The sequence below is a fragment of the Sprattus sprattus genome, assembly GCF_963457725.1.
Source record: "Sprattus sprattus genome assembly, chromosome: 7".
NCBI lineage: Eukaryota > Metazoa > Chordata > Actinopteri > Clupeiformes > Clupeidae > Sprattus > Sprattus sprattus.
In genome coordinates, this window is record NC_137926.1 from 8,325,895 (window position 1) to 8,345,894 (window position 20,000).

A 20,000-nucleotide genomic window follows, 5' to 3' on the forward strand; every position below is an offset into this window, starting at 1 on the left:
AAGGCACACATTCGTTTAAACCTTTAGGAGTTTCAAACTAAACATAGTGTTGGGAAGAGTGTGAGTTTGCTAAATATATTAGACAATTGTCAGTCTGTATCCATTAACAGAAAGTAGTATGGAGACTTGGGATTCGGGAGTGTCGTGATAAAGTGTAACAAGTTCACAAGTGGACCTATGATAAGAGTTGCATACTTCTTGAGTATACTCTTTAACAGACGAGGGCTCTGGAGTCGCTCAGTATGATACAGCCTTTTATGTTACATGTCACTGTCAGGTTCTAAACGATAACAGGCCTACTGTTTGGGTCTACGGATACAGTGTCATGCTTTGCCCCTTGCTTTACATCGTTTTTGAGAAAAGCCATTTTGCAAGATGTTTGATATGCTTCCTTTCATCCCACTGCGTTCTCTTTGAAAGCAGCTATGTTGCTATTGATGTAGTTGTATCTGCCTAAATGAAATTACAACCCAGACACCCCTTGCCATTTTAGACCGTGAAATCCCATTGTGATATTTATTCTCTCGAAGCAGTGGTGGATAATTTGATTTCAGTCAATACTCTGAAGTAGTCTTATCCTGTTTTACAAGATTATTAACAAATTGCTTAGTCAACAATACACAAGATTGTTTTCTTGAAGACAATAATTACTGCAGTAGATTTCCCTAACACTGTACAGCGTGGATTCAACATGTCATGTTCGTAGAGGTGACTTAGGACATGTGTTGCCCTATGTCATACCCTACAGTCAAAGGAGTACTGTTTCTTACTGCTACTTAAGGTGGTCACACAAGGTGGGATTCCAGCAACCATGTGACACTGATTCTCAAAGCGCTCACACACACACACACACTGATGGCAAGCTGCATGGCAATCACTCCATGTTTGCTACATCAAGATCAAACGGACATCTGTCCTCGACTCATACCACTCCGCTAATCTGCCAGGCAGAAAAACATCTCTCCTGTGAGGATGGGGGAGAAAAAAAAATAAAAATAGAAACAGTGGCACTTTGTGCTCCTCGCCAGTTTGCAGAGACCATGGATGTCTTTGTGACTGGGTGGGAGATAACAACAACAACAGCCACACAAACATAGCAGAGAGGAGAAGGCATTGAGCTGGAGCAGCGGAGGACAGGCGAGGTAGCCTCATAAACCAGTAGACTCACAAACAAAGACACTCTTTGTGTGGCTCTCTAAAGATCGTGCTTTTACTGCAGGGGTTATGCGTTATTCTTCAGGGGAGGAGGCGGGTGGGTGAGGGTGGGGGGGTGTTCTCTCATAATTCCAGCTGACTAAAAACCAACTCCGAGTGTGGATCGACTGACAACGGCGTCCAAAGAGGACAGCGAGCTAAGCGCACTCTGTGACGGCACCATAACACCTCGAGAGGGATCAAGATTGGCACCCTTCTCAGTGGTGTGAGATGAGGGGGTGAGATTGTGTGCTGAGGGTGTGATGCAGTTGTGATGTGGCCGAGTCCTGAGGCTTGTTTCCTTTCTGTGACATGACTGCAGGTACAGAGAGGATCATGGCTTTGAGTATACTGCTTTTGCTGTGCTTGGGAACGCCATCGTCTTTGGCTGATTCAATGGAGGTCAACATCGCGCAGGTAACAGTTCTTTAGAGAGCTCTTGTTGCTGGCATGATAGTCTCTCTTTAACATCACTATCTAGCCATTTCCAACTACACAAACACTAACGGCTTGTATTAAAAGGATGAAATGCGTCCATGGGAGGCATAACTCAAACTTTCATTCGATTACCCTATGCTATTTTGGCTGCACTCTTTCAAATAAACTACATCATGCACTACTCTAGCGTCTGTTCTGGGATGTGGATTATCTTACATGTTTATTGCTCTAAACAGTGAAACTTATTTCCCTTCTTTCTAAGGACACTGTGGATGTAACTAACAAAGGGTTGAAAAACATCCCAGATGTTTCCCAAAATGTCTCTAAGCTAATACTGAGTCAGAACCTCATAGAACTGTCCAGCAAAGATATGGAAGTTCTGGGCAAGTACAAGAGTCTGAAAGAACTCCATCTCGACGGTAATGCCATCACTGCCCTGCCTGCCAATCTCCTCTCCAGCCTTCCTGAGCTGAGGATCCTCAACATCTCCCACAACAACATTAGCGTGCTGGAGCCCACGCCCCTGTCTGGGCAGACCTCCCTGACAGAGCTGGACCTCTCCTACAACCACATAGTGTCACTGCCTCTGGGGGTGTTGGTGGGGTTGCCTAGCCTGGAGACACTTCACCTGCAGGGCAACAGTCTCACAACTCTGGAGAAGGAAACTGTCTTAGCACTAAATAATTTGAAGTGGTTAGTTCTGGAGGGCAACCCCTGGGAGTGTTCCTGCGAGTTTGTCAGCCTCATGAGAGAGATGAACAGCTCTGGTATACTACAAAGTAAGTGACCATTCAGTGTAGGACTCCTGTCCTGTTCACAGTCTATACTATGCAAACAGTGCTGGATAATAGGATGCTGACATCTACTGACCTTAAAGTGTAGTGCAAGAATCTATTATCTGCACACTGCAAAGTTTGCTATTACTTTGTTGTCATGTTGTTGAATGTTGTTGTAATCGTTGTAATAATGTATTTCAAACAGGTACTCAAGCAACGTGTATGACACCACCAGAACTGCTTGGCGTAAGCATCCTAAACGACACTGTGGGTTTCTTTGAATCATCGAAGACACCACCTCCCACGGTCACTACATTGGCCACTACACCCACAAGCACACAGAGCAGTACTCCACCAAAAAGCAGCAGCATCAGCCTCTCAAGTAAAGGTAGGAACATCAAGAAGTGTTATTATCAAAGCGTATGAAAATGTTGCAAAAATAATAATTCTATATGAACAGTAGAAAGTGACTGACACAAAAGGCCCTGCGAAACCCCAGCATCGGCCCTTAGACTGTAAGAACAAAAAAAAATGTCCCGTCTCTCTTCTCTAGACCCAGTGATTGGTGAGGGCTCCGGCAGCGGTGGAGGAACCACTAGTGGGGGCATCCCATTGGTCGGGAACACCTGGAAGTTCCTGGTTGGGGTGGTAGTCATCGCCCTCAGCACGTCTGTGCTCATCGTGTGTGCCGTGAAGTCACCCTCCTGGTACAAACTGCTCTTCAACTATCGGCACCAACGCCTACACGAGGAGGATGGACCAAATGTCTGGGCCACGGGCCGGTTCTCCAACTTCAGCCTGGAGACGGAGCAGACGGAGACCAGCGCACAAGAGCTGGAGGAGGGGCTGGACTACGAGATGCAGGAGGACGAGATGGAAGACGAGGACGGCTTTATAGAGGACCGCTACATCGAGCCGGGGGACTACAAAGACCAAAATGAATCCTGAGGAACTGTGATGTCTGGTACGCTAATCAGACAGGCAAACTGAGACAGCAGAGGGCTTCCACATTGGATTTTATAAAGAAGAGAGACAACACCTGAATATCATCGCCTGCGTCTGGAACAGGCTCTCTCCCTCTAGGAGGATGTGTCTGTATTTATGATATGAACTCTCCACATCCAAGTGCCCCTGTGACGTGATAGAGCACCAGGCCATGCAGAGACCTCTGTGCTATGCTGTATCACTCATCATGCAGTGGAACTGAACTTAAAGCATAGCTAAAATTGTTCATGTTTCTTAAAGATGCCGGTAAGGGGTATGTGTTTTGGTGTGCTGCGATGAGATGTTTGGAGAGCACTGTTTTGTGCCAGTTGAAATAAGATATCAAAAAAGGTTTTCCTAGGTGGACCTGATAATGAACGCCTGAATGTGACCGATCAATTTCTGGTATTTGAAAGTTGGTGTATGTATGATGACATCACTGAATTTAACCTTTAACAGGTAAATTCCAGCCCATGGAAATGCTGATGTTTAATGATCACTGTTAATGGTTACTTCCTGTTCTTAGGCTGGTTCTGCAGTGGATATACTGTGAGTGTAAATGTGTTATCTGATTCAGCAAATTCATCTACATTTGAATGGCTATTATAAACTACCAGTCTTTTTACTGAAGAGAAAAAAAAAGTATACATGTATCAACTTACTCTCTCCTCTCAGTAAATATGACATCCATGCTTTTGGCTTCTCTGTCATTCTGGGCTCTCAACTGAAAAAAATGAAGAAATACATTTAGGAAAATATCAGTAATGAGAATCAGAATCAGTAATCAGCATCCTAAAGAATATGTATTGTACATCCTAGTGTACATCCTACTCAGTACATGAATATCTACACATGTCCATCCCAAGAAAATCACTTACCATGTTGCAGTCATTCACAACTTCTTCCATCTCTGTGTTGGTGTTCAGTTTGTCAATAAGCTGAAATTTCAAACACGCCATTAGGTCCCCAGTTTAAGATGCAATGAATATAGCACTCAGATTGTCAGTAATTCAACGTAATGGTGTTAATTATCGGATGTGTGTGTTATCGGCAAACACTTGCGTTGTCATATGAATCCATTACTAAACTGAAGTTATAGATTGTTAATCCATTATTAAACTTAACATTTTGATTGTTTAACAGAATGGCCGATGTTTGACACTGTCCGATAACTGTAATAGGTACGCTACAGTCTCTCATCAAAACTGAGCAGTCACAATATGTTTCTCGAAATTCCAAGCACACATTTGAACTTTGAACTTTGAACTTTGAACATTTACCATATTGTAGTCTGCCAGTTGTCCCTGAAACTCTTTCAATTCACCTGCAAGTCCCTCAGCTCTAAAGGAGATGGCAAGATGAAGAAACACGATCAAAGAAAAATAATTTGGAGAAAGGGGTGAAGCCTGAACCTAGGGTTCTCTTTCAAACAACTTTCAAACAATCAGTAGAGCATTTACCTTTTCTCATATGAAAGATAAACAGAGTTCTCCTGGTTGAAGGTGTCAATCTCCTTTTGCAATTTGCTGCACTCTGTCGTTAGTTCATTGATTTTACTCCTAGGGGGTTTTAAAGGGATACGCTAAATATTATTAATACAGCATTAATAACAACTCAAGATGAATTTACTTATCCACAACAAGTGATAAACTATAACACCATTTCACTAACCTAAGTAACCCAAGGTAGTATGATTTATCCAGAATTTGTCTTTGTGGCCCTGTTGAGAATAAATACACAATTCAAAAACAGATATATGGTCGGTTATCTGAGATTTTATGTTATAATCATGTAGCAGAATTCCAGAATGTAATAGTGGACAGAGGCATATGAGAAAGTGACCTTTCATTCCAGTCTTCATCCCACTGAGGCCCTGTTGTGTCACAGGCCGGTCTGCCACCTTTATTTGGGCTGACAGGACACCCGGGGTTGCTATGGCACCTCCTCTTGTCCCCGGACGACCTGTACCTGGAACCATCTGGCAGACCAACATCAACATCATCATCATCAATCATCATCATCATCACCATCAATCCTATCCTCATCACAATAACACGTTAGCCTCTAAAAACGTGAACACAATGGACCTGGCTATTTTCACAAATAAATGGCACTGAAATGGGGTTTACTTTACTTACCCCTGTCCCAACTCGGATAGCTGTCTGTGGTGGTCTGATTGTTGTTGGTGGTCTTCCTGTCACTGGTACAAGAGACCCACGACTCATCGGTCTACTGGATGGAGGTCGTTGGCTTGCCATTATTAGATCACGTTGGCTAGCTAGAAATAAATGGTAACGGCATTGATCAAATCACAGTAACTTCTCTTCATTCACGATTCTAAGTGACCTTAAGCTATATAAGATACTTATGATATCTAGTTTCCTAGGTTAGCTCTATACATCCCCATAACAAAGTTAGCTAGCTCACCATCATAGATAGCGTAGCTTGGTACCTTTAATGAATTATAATATAGGTCAGCTATGATAGTTTGTTAGCTCTCTAGCTACTAATGTTAACTAAACAAAACAAGCTAGCTATCGAGATATCAAGATAGCTATCCTAGTGTTTGACCAAGCAACGTTTATTACTGTTTTTTCACACGTTGGTTAACAAATAAGTGGCCGAGACTATGTGGACTGGAAAGACCAAAGCACTAATGATAGCTATCTTATCGTAGAACTATATTACAAGTCACGTTTAGAATCAGGAGGGCAAGGTATGCTAAGTAAATTGCGAGTACGTCATTGGAAATCCACATTTATAGACAAGCCTCTCTCCCCCTCATGAGAAAACATTATGATACCACGAAGGTGCAAATGTGTAAAAGTGAAGCTTTGTTATGTTTTGCATTACCTGTATTTAGCTGGCTAACTCCTAAGCCTAGCCGTTCCAATGTTTTGCTAGTTTGCTTCCTTCTTGCGTCCTCTTCGTTGCTCAGCAACCTAGGGAGTAGGGAGGGCTTACCGCCTGATTTTCTCGTGGAATTCTGCCCCCTCGTGGAACCATCTGAAGGGATAGAAGCCTAAATGCCTGAAAACATTACATTGATTTTTAGGTGAGGTTTACTTTAATGAAGTAACAATTGAACATCTGCATTTTTCCAAAGCTGTTTCTTGAATTTGTAAACGTATGCGTACTTCTAATACAATTTTGGATATGGGAGTTCACAAACACATCATTGCATTTATTAGAAATGTTTAACAGAAGAGGGCGCTGGAGGTTTGACCATGACCTTGCTGCTTTGATGTGTCCTAAAAACAACAGCAGGAAGGATTTTTTTTTATTAAGTTACCATATTTTTACCAAAAATCTGACCATCCCTGTGATCAGGATTACCTTAGGTAAGGAGCTTGGCAGTGACCTGGGATGTGAACTAATTGAACTTTTCTTTTCAACAAATTCTAACAGCTAAGAAGTTGTAAATATGTAACCCTAAAAAACTCACATTTTTACAAGCCTAGTCTCCAGAAATCTTAGATCTTGTAACTGACCACTCTTGTCACTCAAACCTCAGTATTTACCACTTGCCTCACTTGAGTGGGGGATTTGAAATCTAATGCGCATGTTCAGTGCTCCGCCTTGTTCCACCGGGATAATCGTCTTCCTCGCTGAGAAACTTGGCCCGTCCATGAATTATATCTGATCTTATTTGTTTTTTGGTCCTCGGTATGGACTCTCAAAAAGTAAGTAGGTCTAATGTATGTACGCTATATTGCACTCTTATATTGGTGTGTTCCGTAAGCTATTAAGTTATTTTTGTTCTTCTGAATGATCATTGTTACATTGTATTGTAAAGAGAGGCTGCACCGCTAGTTGGTGTGTCGCTACCCAGTAGTGGAACTCCTGTCATGCACCCAGTTAAATTGTATCTTGTCAGATTGTTAGATCCTTCGTGCAGGAATACAAATGGAGCGTAAACCTGCATGTTGTCATTTTGTTTGACCTCAAGCTGTGGCTAACAGCCGTCAGATTTATTTGTTTGCTTTTAAATCGTCGCCAGGAGGTTATTCCCATAAGAGAGGGATGACAGCAATGTATCAGACTAATCTGCAATGCTCCTCGATGCTACAGCACCCAATCAAAGGCGTTTACATTAAACGTAAACATTTATATTGTAGCCTACTGTTGATTTTAGCATGGCAGTGAATAGCGTAGCCTTCACTGCATGGGAACGCTAGTTGGGTTATGTATGACACCCGCTCATAGTTCATGACCGTCATTCTGGCTTATGCAGAAATAGGATTTATTCTGGTGTGCGTTGAGAGATTCATAAAGTTACATAATAGGTTTCAGAAAGACAACAACAGAATACCAATGTTTCTTGAGTGGGTAAAACAGGAGTCGCATTTTGAAAAAGCTGTGACTTCTTGCTTGTCATTTGGCTGGGGCAATGCGGTCTCTTTGCCCTTCCGTTACGTAGCAGGTGCATCAGAGAAATGAGGATTGGTGTCTTGAAATAGATTGCGTTTTGCATTTGGTGTTCAGAGCACCTGTAGTATTTGAGTAGTGATGATTCTTTTTAATGCTTGGGCAAGGCTATTTTTCTCTGTTTTGTATTCTCACATTCACTTGAAGGCTATTCACTTGTTTACCTGTTGACTGAGAAGTTGAAGTTCAAGAAAATACTTTCTAAGCCGAAAGGATGTAGTTGCGTTTATGATGCTCAAATAGATGTCTTACACATGTGCGTGTGCTTTCACCGTAAAAGCCTTTACTTTCGAAATGGAATTAACTAATGATGAAGGCGGTTGCCAAACATTGGCACAACACTACGGTCACTGTCTGAAAGAATGACATCACCTCTGAAAGACCTAGCTCTGGGCAAGAGAGATGGCAGACATCCTTACAAACAATACAATCCCATACGAGGCTGAAACAGCAGCGGCATGTGCATACAAACGTGATGGAAGTGAAAGTGATCCAAGAGATGTATCCTGTTATGACTTAGTAAAGTTCTACTAAAGATAAATCTTCACTCTTGTTGAGAGATCTTGCTCTCTCAGTTTTTATATCAACTGGAGTGGTTTTGTAAAAGTTGTTGACTTTGATAGGTATTGTCGCAAAGCCTTATATAGGCCTACATGCTGTCCATCTTTGTGTCCTTGGTGTTAACATACCTGGCTGTGCATATTCTATCTCTCTCTCTCTCTCTCTCTCTCTCTCTCTCCCTCGTTAACACTGTATCTGTTCACATTTACAATCACCCTTTGTCCCCTACCAGGGTAGACTTGATGCAGATAAAAAACATCTAGACATTCTTTTTTTAATTTACACCCAGTATATTCAGTGTTGTTGAAGTACCACTTAGCTCCAACTCTGACCTAGCCTTCTCTTCTGCTCTGCTGTTGGCGTCATGAGCGAAACCTGTAGTTTTGAAGCCATAGGTCCTCGTCCTGTAGTCTGTGTGTTGTCTCCATTCCATGAGCATTGTTAATAAGCATTTTATTTCATTACACAGTACTTATTCCCACTCTTTCCATAATGCTATGTTTACAATACTGATACGTCATGAGTTTAAAGTACACGGTATTGCATTATTTTGACTTTATGTTTACATATTGCCTTAATGATTATGTCACTCGTAAAAAGTCTTTTGATCACTTGTTTAAGTTCTCAGTAAGAATGAGAGACCATATCACATAAGCCATGGCATTTTATCTCAGTCAGTCATTTAAAAGTAATTTTGGCTCACTGTATCACTATGCTTACTTCGCACTGTCTGTGTGGAGGTGTAGGTTGGTCATAGGCAGCATAAATAGAAGTGGACCCAGGCCCAGGCATAAGCCCAGGGCCAGAGGACAGTGTTTGTTTTTGCCAGGGTGTGTGTGTGTATGTGTATCTGTGTATGTATTGGTTTCCTGGCTACTGTGCTGTGGTTACAGTTGGGATTGATTTTTCTGCCAACATTATTTTGTTCCTCTGTGTTAAACACCAATAACTTTCCTGCTGAACAAGACTGATTGAAGGTGTTGTAACTACTTTATGAACTTTAAAACTTCACAGTTGGCATGGACTCATAATAAAATGAGCTGTAGATGCAATGAGTTTTTCTCTCTGGCAGCTTTGGCTGTGATTATGATAGATGTATGTGTTGCAGTGGCCAGTGAAGGTTGCTGTTATTCTACTTCAATATGTGAATAAAATAATCACTTCTCACAATGAAAATGAGTGCCTATTAGTGTATGGTGATCCTAAGTACACTGGAATGATAAAGAGATGTCCAACCAACCCGGAAATATGTCAGAATGCAGAACCTGAAAATGACATATTAGCTCCTCAGAAAAGATGGCAACTTCTTGACCTCGAGTGTAGGTGCTATGCTGCCTGAATCCAGGGAAGACCAGTTGTCTGCTTCAGAGATGGTTCTGTTGGTTCTTGATTTACATGATAGTTTGAGGTGTGTGTGCTTTGTGCTGGTGCTGAAGTGTATGTCAGAAGAAGGTTCTGTTGCATGTAGGTCTAGGGAAATTAGTGATTCGTCTGTGTGTGTGTGTGTGCTTTGTGGAAATAAGTGTTTCGTCTGTGTGTGTGTGTGTGCTTTGTGGAAATTAGTGTTTGGTCTGGTCTTGAGGATTTAGCCCTGATTCACCAATGCAACACGCTCAGAATAGAACATTGAAGCGCCGCCCTTTGTACCTTAACATGTGTTAAAGCATCAGCACAGCACCACGCATATTATGTAATCTCGTTAGTGAGATTGCCATGTCTAAGAGCAGGTATGATGGCCTTTCACGCCCATAGTAACTTGGGCTTTTGCTTCAGATTTTTGTAGATCAAGATCTAATACCAGTTTCCATGGTACAGCATCATGTTGTAACGGTCTACGACTCTACAATATAACTTCTGATATCCATTTTTTATTGCTACATTTATAGATGAGGTATACATATACATGATATTTAATCCCCATTATAAATGTATTTTTATTCTAGCCACAAGGTATTATATATGTATCCTCTGTCACCTGCATCACACAACATTAATGCATGCAATTGTACGCTTCAGGCCCTAAACCTGGTGTCGTCTTGCCGCTAAAGATAGCAGAGAGGCCTAATCCCTAAATCTATCTAATCATGCTGTGCTGTATGGATGCTCTCTCACAGTGAGGGACACTAATGGGAAGTCAGGCACACAGAGACACGTCACATCTTAGGGGTGTGACACGTCACGAATTAGGGGTGTGTTGGGTTCCCGTGCTACTACTGCTACACACGGGGGTGAGCTGGAGAAAGGCCTCTAACCCCTCCTCCACCCATGAACACAACACACACATGACACACACCCATGAACACACACACATGACACACGTGAATTATTCACCTCTAATGAGGTCCAGATGGACCTACAAGGGTGGATACACACGCTGTGCTAATGAGACCACACCTTTCTTTGTGTCCAAGGAGCCTATTCTGTTCCACTGTTATCGGATATGGCTTTGTGTCTTTAACCAGGCATGGACGCGAGCCTTCACTTTTGTTGTGGTCAAGTGCCCCTCCTGGAACTTCATTTCCTGGAGGCCCTGACGTATTGGCTTTCTAGTGCAGTTATTGGGTATTGGATTCCCATTAAGGTCTACTAGCAATTCATGCTGTTCGTCAATATGTTGCTGTAACTCTGGATAACTCTGGAACTTGATCTTTCGTTAAAATACACCGAATAGAAAAATATACAGTAACAGTTTTAGAATATGTTATGTTGACTGAATACTTTAAAGCATTTGTGTTTTTTGCCGTTTGTTTTCATATTCTTCTGAACAGCATACCATATTTGTTTTATAGAAAATATTATAAAAAAATGAATATCTTAAGCTATTTTTAAACAAAAGGTTAAAACATTCAAATCTACCATTCAGCGTAGCCACAAACGCAACAAACACATTTTGTTACATAGAAAACAGGCACCAAGAGAGAATTACATGCTGTCTTATCCCTTTCTCCTGCAACAACCATAGGGGCTGCGATGCATTGGCACAACAAGTGAACATAATCCCCATGTTTAGGGTTTCACGTCCGTGAAAGAGGAAACGACCCATACCATTATACTATAGAGCCTGGGACTCGGAGTAGTGGGAGACATGAGGATCTCCTCAGCTTCCGACCCAGTGTGCTTCTTCATGGCTACTCGTTGAAATGAATGCTGGTTGACTCAGCACTGTATTTTTAGCCCGGGAGATCACTGATGTAGGCTTGTTTTGATTTTTACCTCTGGTGAAAAACCTTCGTACTCTGTTACTGGAGGATTAGTTTGTCGTGGTGGAGGATATTTATTTATTCGTGCAGTTGTTGTTTTTCTAGCCTAAGCCATTTAGCTGTGTTCTGAACTGAACCTCACTCACACATACACATAAATATATACCAAGTGTGTGTGTATATAGGTGTTATATATATGCTATATACACTCACTGCCTGTCGGTCGTACACTCACACACACACTTACTTTCACATGCATATGCACATCACACTCTTTCACACATACTCTGTCTGTCTCTCTGTTTCGGTCCACTCAGAGGCATGTGTTTCTGATACCTTCTTTCTCTTCTCTTCTCTTCTCTTCTGTTCTCTTCTTCCCCTCTCCTTTCAGTGTCACCACTAGGCCAGCTCACTACTCAGCATTAGTCACTGGCGGCTTGTTGTCACACTGAAGAACCCTCTTCTTCAGTCAGTGGAACCAAATAAAAAAATCAGGAGGACTATAAAACCCAACGGACAGATACTTTTATTATAACACTCTTCCCTCTTATCTGTTTGAAGTACAATGAAACAAGTCACCCCCTTGTCACTCATCGTTAAGTACGGTTAGACTGTAACACACACACACACACAGCTATCTCTCTGTGGTCGGGGTGTTGACATGGATGCCTGATGAACTCTCGCAGGAGGTGTTGTGCCAGCTGCCGAGCTGGGCTTGGGTGTGTGTGACGACAGCCATTCTTTTTCACGAGTCCGAACGGACAAGCGCCCCGGCACGGCTGCTAGTGCTGCGTGGCTGCAGCGTTAACGCATGATTTGCTATATGGGCCAGCACAAACGAGCCTTTAAAGGCGATTCCCGACAACGGCCGTCTAAAAATGAATATGAAAATCAAGTGACGCTGCGGTCGCAACGAATTGGGTCATGATGCTACGGAGGCGTGCATGCGTGTATGTGACTGAGCATGCACTGTGCATTCACTGCACACTTCAAAACAACTGCAGAGTGGAGAGGGCCATTTTTCTTGATTTTGTGTGTGTGCCTGTAACTGACCAGCCCCCTGAAGGACTAAGGAGGGTGGGTGTAGGTCCCACACCTAAGGAGGGTGTGTGTAGGTCCCACAGGTGGGCTGCCAATGTCCAGTCTGTTGTGTCCACTCCGCAAATCTTGCAATGAACCAGCTCTCTTAAGAGTCTGCGTTTTCTTCGACTAGACTCCGGTCAAAGGTTGGAGCCATAAGTCACTGTAATAAACACACTTCCTCAGGGCCTCGTTTACCGATAACGACGTATCTTAACTTGGATTTTGGCGACATCGTAGACTCATCATAGCCGTAAGTGCGGCGTCGGGAAACCGCTCTGCAATATCCCTCTTACGACCGATTTCAATTCCTTTTTAGCGTTCGGGAAACTAGGCCCAGGACCATAAAAAGGGATCTTGTCAGTGGGATACTGCAGGGGCTGACTGTTATCCCCCATTCTTGTGAATTGCATACTTAGCAAGTGTAGCAGCATCTGTTTCAAAGTCATATTGAAAAGACTTCACACACACACACACACACACACACACACACACACACACACACACACACACACACACACACATACACACACACAACACACCCTCTGCCAGTAACTTAGTTTGATTCACAAAGTAGGAGCTGACACCAAGCTTCTGGGGAGCTGTGGCCAGATTGTATCTATGCTCTGAAGGAAATGCTAGAGGCTGCACCGCATAGTAGAGTTGGTGCCAGCAATCCAGATGACTTGTAACTCTGCCTGTCTTCCTGAAAGTCACTCATGTGACTCGTGCTAGAAATATCAAAGATGGGTGCTGCAGTCTTGCGTATATACCTGCATTCTGTGCTCAAACTGCATGTGGAATTTCTATCAATCTAAATCATATGTATCATATTTATATCATTTGTATTGATATCCTTCAGTGTAAATGGTATATTGTTTTGGCCTGCAGATGCATCATACAAATCAATCATTTGTGGTTTTGATTGGTGGCTTCAGTCAGCAGTTATTGAACTTCCTGCTCTGACCCTCTCACTGCCGCCAATATCCTCTGCGGCGTCAGTATTTCTGGAAATATCTGTGTATGTGTGTGTGTGCCAGACCTAATTCCTGCGTGAGAAGGTCACTTAAGGTTCTAAAGTTAGTGGGAGTTTATAAATGGAGTGTGAGCATAAATAGTACCCTTCTTCACATGCTCAAACTGCTAAGCATCCCTGTCGATGAACTTGTACTTAACTTGCACTTACAGCTGTTACATTCCTGCACTTACTTTTTCTAATTCTTATGTAAAATAGTATTTAATGTTACACTAGGTCTCTATTGCTCGTAGCTTGACTGTTCTCGCCCTTGTACGTCGCTTTGGACAAAAGCGTCTAAATGACCAAATGTAAAATGTAAATGTAACATGCCATTTCTCATTACCATGATGCTAACTTGTTAGACTGGTTAGATCGGTTCTACACCTGCGTTTGAAATAAACTGACCATTTCATGCCATGCTGCTTGGGTTTTTTTCTCTCTTCTTTTCAGGAGGCCCTACAAAGGATTATTACCACGTTAGCGAACAAGAATGAGGAGCTGCACAATTTCATTGAAACACTTAGTCACTCCTTGGCAGGGGTGCAGGTGAGAAAACTCATTGTGTGGCAGAGCACGTAAATTCAGTGGTGGTCCGTCAGGGCCATCAAGGCCTTCTCTGCTGGCCTAAACATCATCAGAAAATAAATGTAATAAAATACATTTAATTTAATTTTAATATTTTCTTTTCATAAATATGTATTAAATTATTCCCCATAGTCCATTATCTTCATTTCATAGCTTCCAGCGTTGTTAATTTATGTTAGAGCTTTCATCCAATCATATTTCAGCTATCATGTGTTGACACGCTCCGAGAAACCTTCCCCGAGAACAGAATTCTTCCCTGAGGCCTTCAGAATTCACATTGAAGGCCCGTGTACATCTGATTGGTTATCACAACTGGCTGTTTCAGTTCATTTAAGTTGAATGAACTGAAACAGACAGTTGTGACAACCAATCAGATTTCGAGTTGGCGACACTGGGCCTTCTAGAAGGCCCGGAAGATTTCTTTCCTCGCGTTGAACGTGACACGTAAACGTCCTTTGATTGGATACTGAGGCAGACCGGTGCAGTGCTTCAGTGCTCAGTTTAGCTGGCTAATAATGCGAAAACGATGTACATCGGTTTCAATGCTTATTATGCTAGTTGTTTCAATTGGTAAGACTAAATATAATTACATTAACCAACTCAAATAAACTAGTTTACACCAACTTGATAATTCCAGTTTTTGATACAATTACAACGCCATTTTCAAGACGGAACTTTCAAGAAAAACTGGATATCGTGAGGATGGGAAGTTTAATGAAACTGCTTTGCAGGTGGGACAATGCGATGTTTAGTGGACAAACTTGTTTAAACTCTCATAGGCTACTTTCGGTGGACTTAATAAAACTTTGTAGACTAAAATCGCCTTTTATTTTTAAGTTGTGACAGTAATATCCAAGCGATCATATAACTGAGAGTTTACTACTCTTAATGTATTGTTAATACGGGTGTATTGATTTTAAATGCTCCGGAAATATTAATAAAGTCTGTTGTACTCGACTATGTTAAGGTGATGCAATGCTCACTTATACTGCCTTTCTGTATACATATAATGGTCCTAGAGCCATGGCGTCATAATGATGGTATTAGGAGGTGGATTCACTCAGTTTAACATCGTGTAGGACGTCGCTGAAGGCCCAGTTGTGAAATGCACGGACCGCCACTGCGTAAATTAGATAGTTTTACCCAGGCCAAGGACTTCACCTTCCTTTCAGAGAGCTGGATTGCAGTAACACTGTCCAACTGTCAGGGCCAGTAAATGTCACCCATATGAGATCCATTGCAGTGGATTTGTGAATTCAATCCCCACAAGGGATAAGAGTACTTCTAAATATTCACACTGCACTCATACTTGACCTGAGATTCATCTTCAAGCTATTCAACCCACTTTTCAGTTCATCACTAATCAGAAGTAGCAGCTTCTCTCAATTGAAACAGGGATAGAGTGTGGTTTGATCTGCAGTCTTGTGACTGATGCGTGCCGTTTGTCTGTGTGTGTTTGGATGACGCAGGTGAACTCCACGCAAGTAGTCTCTGACCTGGAGGAGGAGTTTGACACGTTATTCTCCATCCTGGACGAGATGAAGGAGAGCATGACCAACACCATCAAGCAGGAACAAGTCAGGAAGTCGCATGAGCTCCAGGTAAACCGCTAGTCTCCATGACGAAACCTTGGGACCCATTAGGGGAGGTGTTGAGGTTCAAGTTTCTCCCTGTAAAAGTTCTTCATACAAAAATGAATTCTTGTTTATGAATTATTTGTTTGGCAAGTGTGTAACATCCCCTGTTTTTGATATTTGAGTGTGTGTGTGTGTGTGTGTGTGTGTGTGTGTGTGTGTGTGTGTGTGTGTGTGTGTGTGTGTGTGTGTCTGTGGGTGGTGGTGGTGGGGTATTGACTCAACCATGAGTAGTTGTTTTGCAGGAAACTTGATTACGCTGTGTGTAATTTGGCTCTGTAAGAATGTTTGAATTGTGGGGATGGGGTGGGGGTGGGGATGGGGGTGCTGGATGTTGTTGGCAGATGTGTGTGTGTGTCTGTGTGTGTGTGTCTGTGTGTGTGTGTGTGTGTGTGTGTGTGTGTGTGTGTGTGTGTGTGTGTGTGTGTGTATGTGCACACAATGCATGAATATGTAGGTGCTGGTGGTAACCAAGCAAGTATGCGTGGGATCCAAAGAAGTGTGTGTGTGTGTGTGTGTGTGTGTGTGTGTGTGTGTGTGTGTATGTGTGTGTGTTGTTTGGGTTTTGGCAGCACTGCTGGGCCTGGTGATGTCATCGTGCTGCTATGGCAGTTCTCTGCCCAGCCCTCTGAGGCCGTTGAGCACGAACAATAAAAGTGTGTGAAATTAGCCCAGATAAGAGCTTAGCCATCAGGAGCCTGCCCTTTCAATCTCACATCAAATCAACCTCAACACACACACACACACACACTGACCAATAACCACGACTTAAAGTCTTAATCTATGGAAAGAAAGTAAACTATTTATTATGATATCCTGTGTGAAATGAACAGTGCCCCTGATACTGAGTCTGTCTTTGACCTTTGATATTTCATGGTCATGTTGTTAAAGTTTCCACTTCATTTGTGCCCCTGGACTTGTGTTATGTACAGTATCGTCATGAGTCATGTGTCGTTATTAAGGGTCAGGTCCCCAGAGTGAGCGGCCCCTGTGTGGACACAAACTCTGAACACAAAAGGCATCCACTCAGGGCAACCGTAGCTGTGAGAGGACAGGACCTACCCGCTGTCTGCCCCAGGGAACCTGAAACCAGACTGAAAGCTATACCTGATCCCACACTGTGCCAGTATTCAGAGAGAGAGAAAGAAAAGGGGAAAAAAAGAGAGAGAGAAAGGGGGGGTGAAATGGAGAGCGAGGAAAAGATGGACGAGTGGATAGACAGAAGCAGGGTGAAAAAAGAGACTAAGCGAGTGAGTGAGTGAGATGGGCGCAGAAAGGGACACGAAGAGAGCACATTTCTGGTGTTGATCCCGGAGGAAGGGCAATGCTAATGCCAGCGTAAGCCCAGTCTGCTCTGGTGTGACTCAGCTGTTGGAGGACGTTCAGGTGCTGGACGCCACGCTAAGACCCACTCTCATTTATTAGCAGCGGCTAAGGAGCGAGACCCACACACTCTCAGGTCTTCTTCAGCGCTCTGGGTGTCCTGCTGACGCTGTAAACCCAAAGACATCACCTGCACTCGTGTTGACAAAGCAAGAGGACTCAAGCCATCTGTGTGGTGTGTGTGTGTGTGTGTGTGTGTGTGTGTGTGTGTGTGTGGGGGGGTGGTATTCCAAGCACGTGGTTTAGTGACGAACCTGAGTAGGTTAATTCGGAGTAAGTGGCCGAGCCCCCGTGGTTTTGTTTTGTCAGGAAAATGAAGCCATGGGCCTCGCCTATTAGGAGGTTTAGAGCTTACGCTGAGTTCACTTATTTAGGGTTGTCACTGCACCACGTGCTTGGAGTACACCCCTGGTGGAGGGTCAGAGTGTCACGGAGCATATGGAGCCGTCAGGCCGTCGTCCCTAAACAAATGTCACTGGAGTTGTTTTCCCCTCCTGCCTCTCGACTTACATGTAGTCAACTTTATGTAATGTCCTTACATAATCCCTTTTTGAACCAGAGAGGTGGGGGACTTTGCGCAGATGTGTGCGTGTAGAAGTGTAATCCTCTCAACACAAATATTTATCTGGATTTTTCTCATTATTAAAGCATGCAGTGGTGGCATTTTAATTAAATTAATATCCATTTTTTGTGTTTAAAATTTCACTTTGTGTTTCGTTTTCCCCTGGCAGAACCAGTTAACGCAAAGCACCAATGCCTTGGAGAGTGCCGAGGAGCTTCTCGAGTTCGCAAACAATGCGCTCGACATCAAAGACGATGAGGAGTTTGCAAAGGTAGAAAAAAAAAGGCCCCTCCGCCATCTCTAAGGAAACGCGCATACACAAACACTCCAGTGGGAATCATGTATGTATGTTTGCATGAAGGTCAAGAGACTGCCAGGGGCCCATTTACAAACATCTGTCACTGTCAGTTTAGTTCTGTTGTGAAACATGAAGCGGATTAAAAAGAGCCACTGCATCAGGGCTCATGCCAACAGACACGTTTACGTGTCATTTCCTTCATTAAGAGGTGCTTCTATTGCACATGGGCTTTAAAGGTGCTATTTCAGAACACTTTTTTAGAATACTATTAGCAAGTCTCTCCTACACATGTGAGGGAGCCATTCATATACAGTACTATATGCTCTGAGTGTGACGGGGAATGAGGGAGTCGAAAAAAAACAAACACACTGGCCAGGCTAATGATGATCCTATCTTTGGCCAGTTTCACTCTGGCAGGGGGACTGCCAATGAAAGCTAGCCTTTTGGCTACAATTGGGTGCAATTACATGTTAATGTTTATTAATGCACACTGTCCCTCTTCATCAAATAAACAAATCAAATTAAAAAAAAAAATGGATTTGATCTGTAGCTATATGCAGGGCAAGGGAGGGAGACTCTAAGGGGGGTTGGATGATTAGTTTGAGCATGACTAATTTATGACTTGACATTCAAAGCAAACAATCATTTTTAATGAGATCAATCATTTTTGATAATACATGTTTTTTAAAAACACTGCTGTCAAATAAATCACGTGTCAATGTCAAGTTCTGTGATCTATGCTTTCTGTAATGTCTGCCTAACAGTGTGTGTGGTGGGGATGTTTAACAATGATCTCTCTGTGTTCTCATTGAACATGAGTGTGTTTGTGTGTGTGTGTGTGTGTGTGTGTATGTGTGAAGGAGAAAGAACGGGAGAGAGAAAGAGAGGGAAAGATAATTGTGTGTGTGTGTGTGAGGAGAGAGAGAGAGGGAGAGAAAGAGAGGGAAAGAGAATTGTGTGTGTGTGTGTGTGTGTGTGTGTGTGTGTGTGTGTGTGAGGAGAGAGAGAGAGAAAGAGAGAGAGAGATAGTGTGTGTGTGTGTGTGTGAGAGAGAGAGAGGAGAGAGTGAGAGATTGTGTGTGTGTGTGTAATGAGAGAGAGAGTGAGAGAGATTGTGTGTGTGTCTGGTGTGTGTGTGTTTGTGTGTGTGTGTGTGTGTGAGGAGAGAGAGAGAGAGTGAGAGAGATTGTGTGTGTGTCTGGTGTGTCGTGTGTGTGTGTGTGTGTGTGTGTGTGTGTGTGTGTGTGTGTGAGGAGAGAGTGAGAGAGAGAGAAAGAGAGAGATAGTGTGTGTGTGTGTGAGGAGAGAGAAAGAGAGAGATAGTGTGTCTGTGTGTGTGTGTGTGTGTGAGGAGAGAAAGAGAGAGATAGTGTGTTGGGACGGACGCGTTCTCCTCCAGACCCGCTCTGGGCTGACTGATGCGCATGCTCACCTCTCCACCTGCATGGCTCTACTAACGGCACCCCTCTTTTCTTCTCTCCCTCTCAACCTGCCCCCCCCTCTCCCCCCCCCACCCCCTCGAAGGCTGCCAAACAGATCAAAGATAGGTACGGTATCCCTTTCACTTCTCTCTGCTTGAGCCTGTTGTCCTGTGAGTTCTCTTAATACAAGGATCAAAAGCACTCAAACTTCAATGCATGTGGTCCACTTACACTTGAATGGTTTTCCTTTAATCCATGTGAACGTGTGTTTTCCAAATTATTATGTAAATTATGTAAAAGATTATTGAATGTGACATTTTATTTTGAATGTGACCCGTGTGGGTATTTTGTGCAATGGGCTGTGTTTACATGTGCCTATATGTGTGTGTTGTGTTATTGAGAGTGACCTGAAGGTGACCTTTGTGTGGAGTGTTCTAG

At 43.0% G+C, this 20,000-nt stretch overlaps 3 protein-coding genes across 3 annotated transcripts in view; 2 read left to right on the top strand and 1 right to left on the bottom strand.

Moving 5' to 3' along the window:
• The window catches only part of ift74 (intraflagellar transport 74), a gene marked incomplete at its 5' end in the record, with an annotated part of 21,625 nt that extends 15,975 nt beyond the window's left edge, over positions 1 to 5,650 (bottom strand). The window contains 7 exons of the mRNA XM_080841673.1: positions 4,055 to 4,116; positions 4,271 to 4,330; positions 4,673 to 4,733; positions 4,853 to 4,951; positions 5,064 to 5,112; positions 5,235 to 5,370; positions 5,531 to 5,650. Coding sequence (XP_080697799.1) covers positions 4,055 to 4,116; positions 4,271 to 4,330; positions 4,673 to 4,733; positions 4,853 to 4,951; positions 5,064 to 5,112; positions 5,235 to 5,370; positions 5,531 to 5,650 — 587 coding nt within the window. The remainder of the gene's footprint in view (positions 1 to 4,054; positions 4,117 to 4,270; positions 4,331 to 4,672; positions 4,734 to 4,852; positions 4,952 to 5,063; positions 5,113 to 5,234; positions 5,371 to 5,530) is intronic.
• LOC308367692 (uncharacterized protein) lies at positions 1,531 to 3,356 on the top strand (the record flags this gene model as incomplete). Its single annotated transcript, XM_080841674.1, has 4 exons — positions 1,531 to 1,611; positions 1,895 to 2,411; positions 2,614 to 2,796; positions 2,962 to 3,356. The coding sequence occupies 4 exons, from the start codon at positions 1,531 to 1,533 to the stop codon at positions 3,354 to 3,356; spliced, it is 1,176 nt and encodes a 391-aa protein (XP_080697800.1).
• Positions 5,651 to 6,960: 1,310 nt separating the features above from the next.
• Positions 6,961 to 20,000, top strand: part of fsd1l (fibronectin type III and SPRY domain containing 1-like) — a 27,854-nt gene continuing 14,814 nt past the window's right edge. The window contains exons 1-5 of the mRNA XM_080842749.1: positions 6,961 to 7,075; positions 14,130 to 14,225; positions 15,734 to 15,865; positions 18,013 to 18,114; positions 19,666 to 19,688. Coding sequence (XP_080698875.1) covers positions 7,061 to 7,075; positions 14,130 to 14,225; positions 15,734 to 15,865; positions 18,013 to 18,114; positions 19,666 to 19,688 — 368 coding nt within the window. The 5' untranslated portion in view covers positions 6,961 to 7,060. The remainder of the gene's footprint in view (positions 7,076 to 14,129; positions 14,226 to 15,733; positions 15,866 to 18,012; positions 18,115 to 19,665; positions 19,689 to 20,000) is intronic.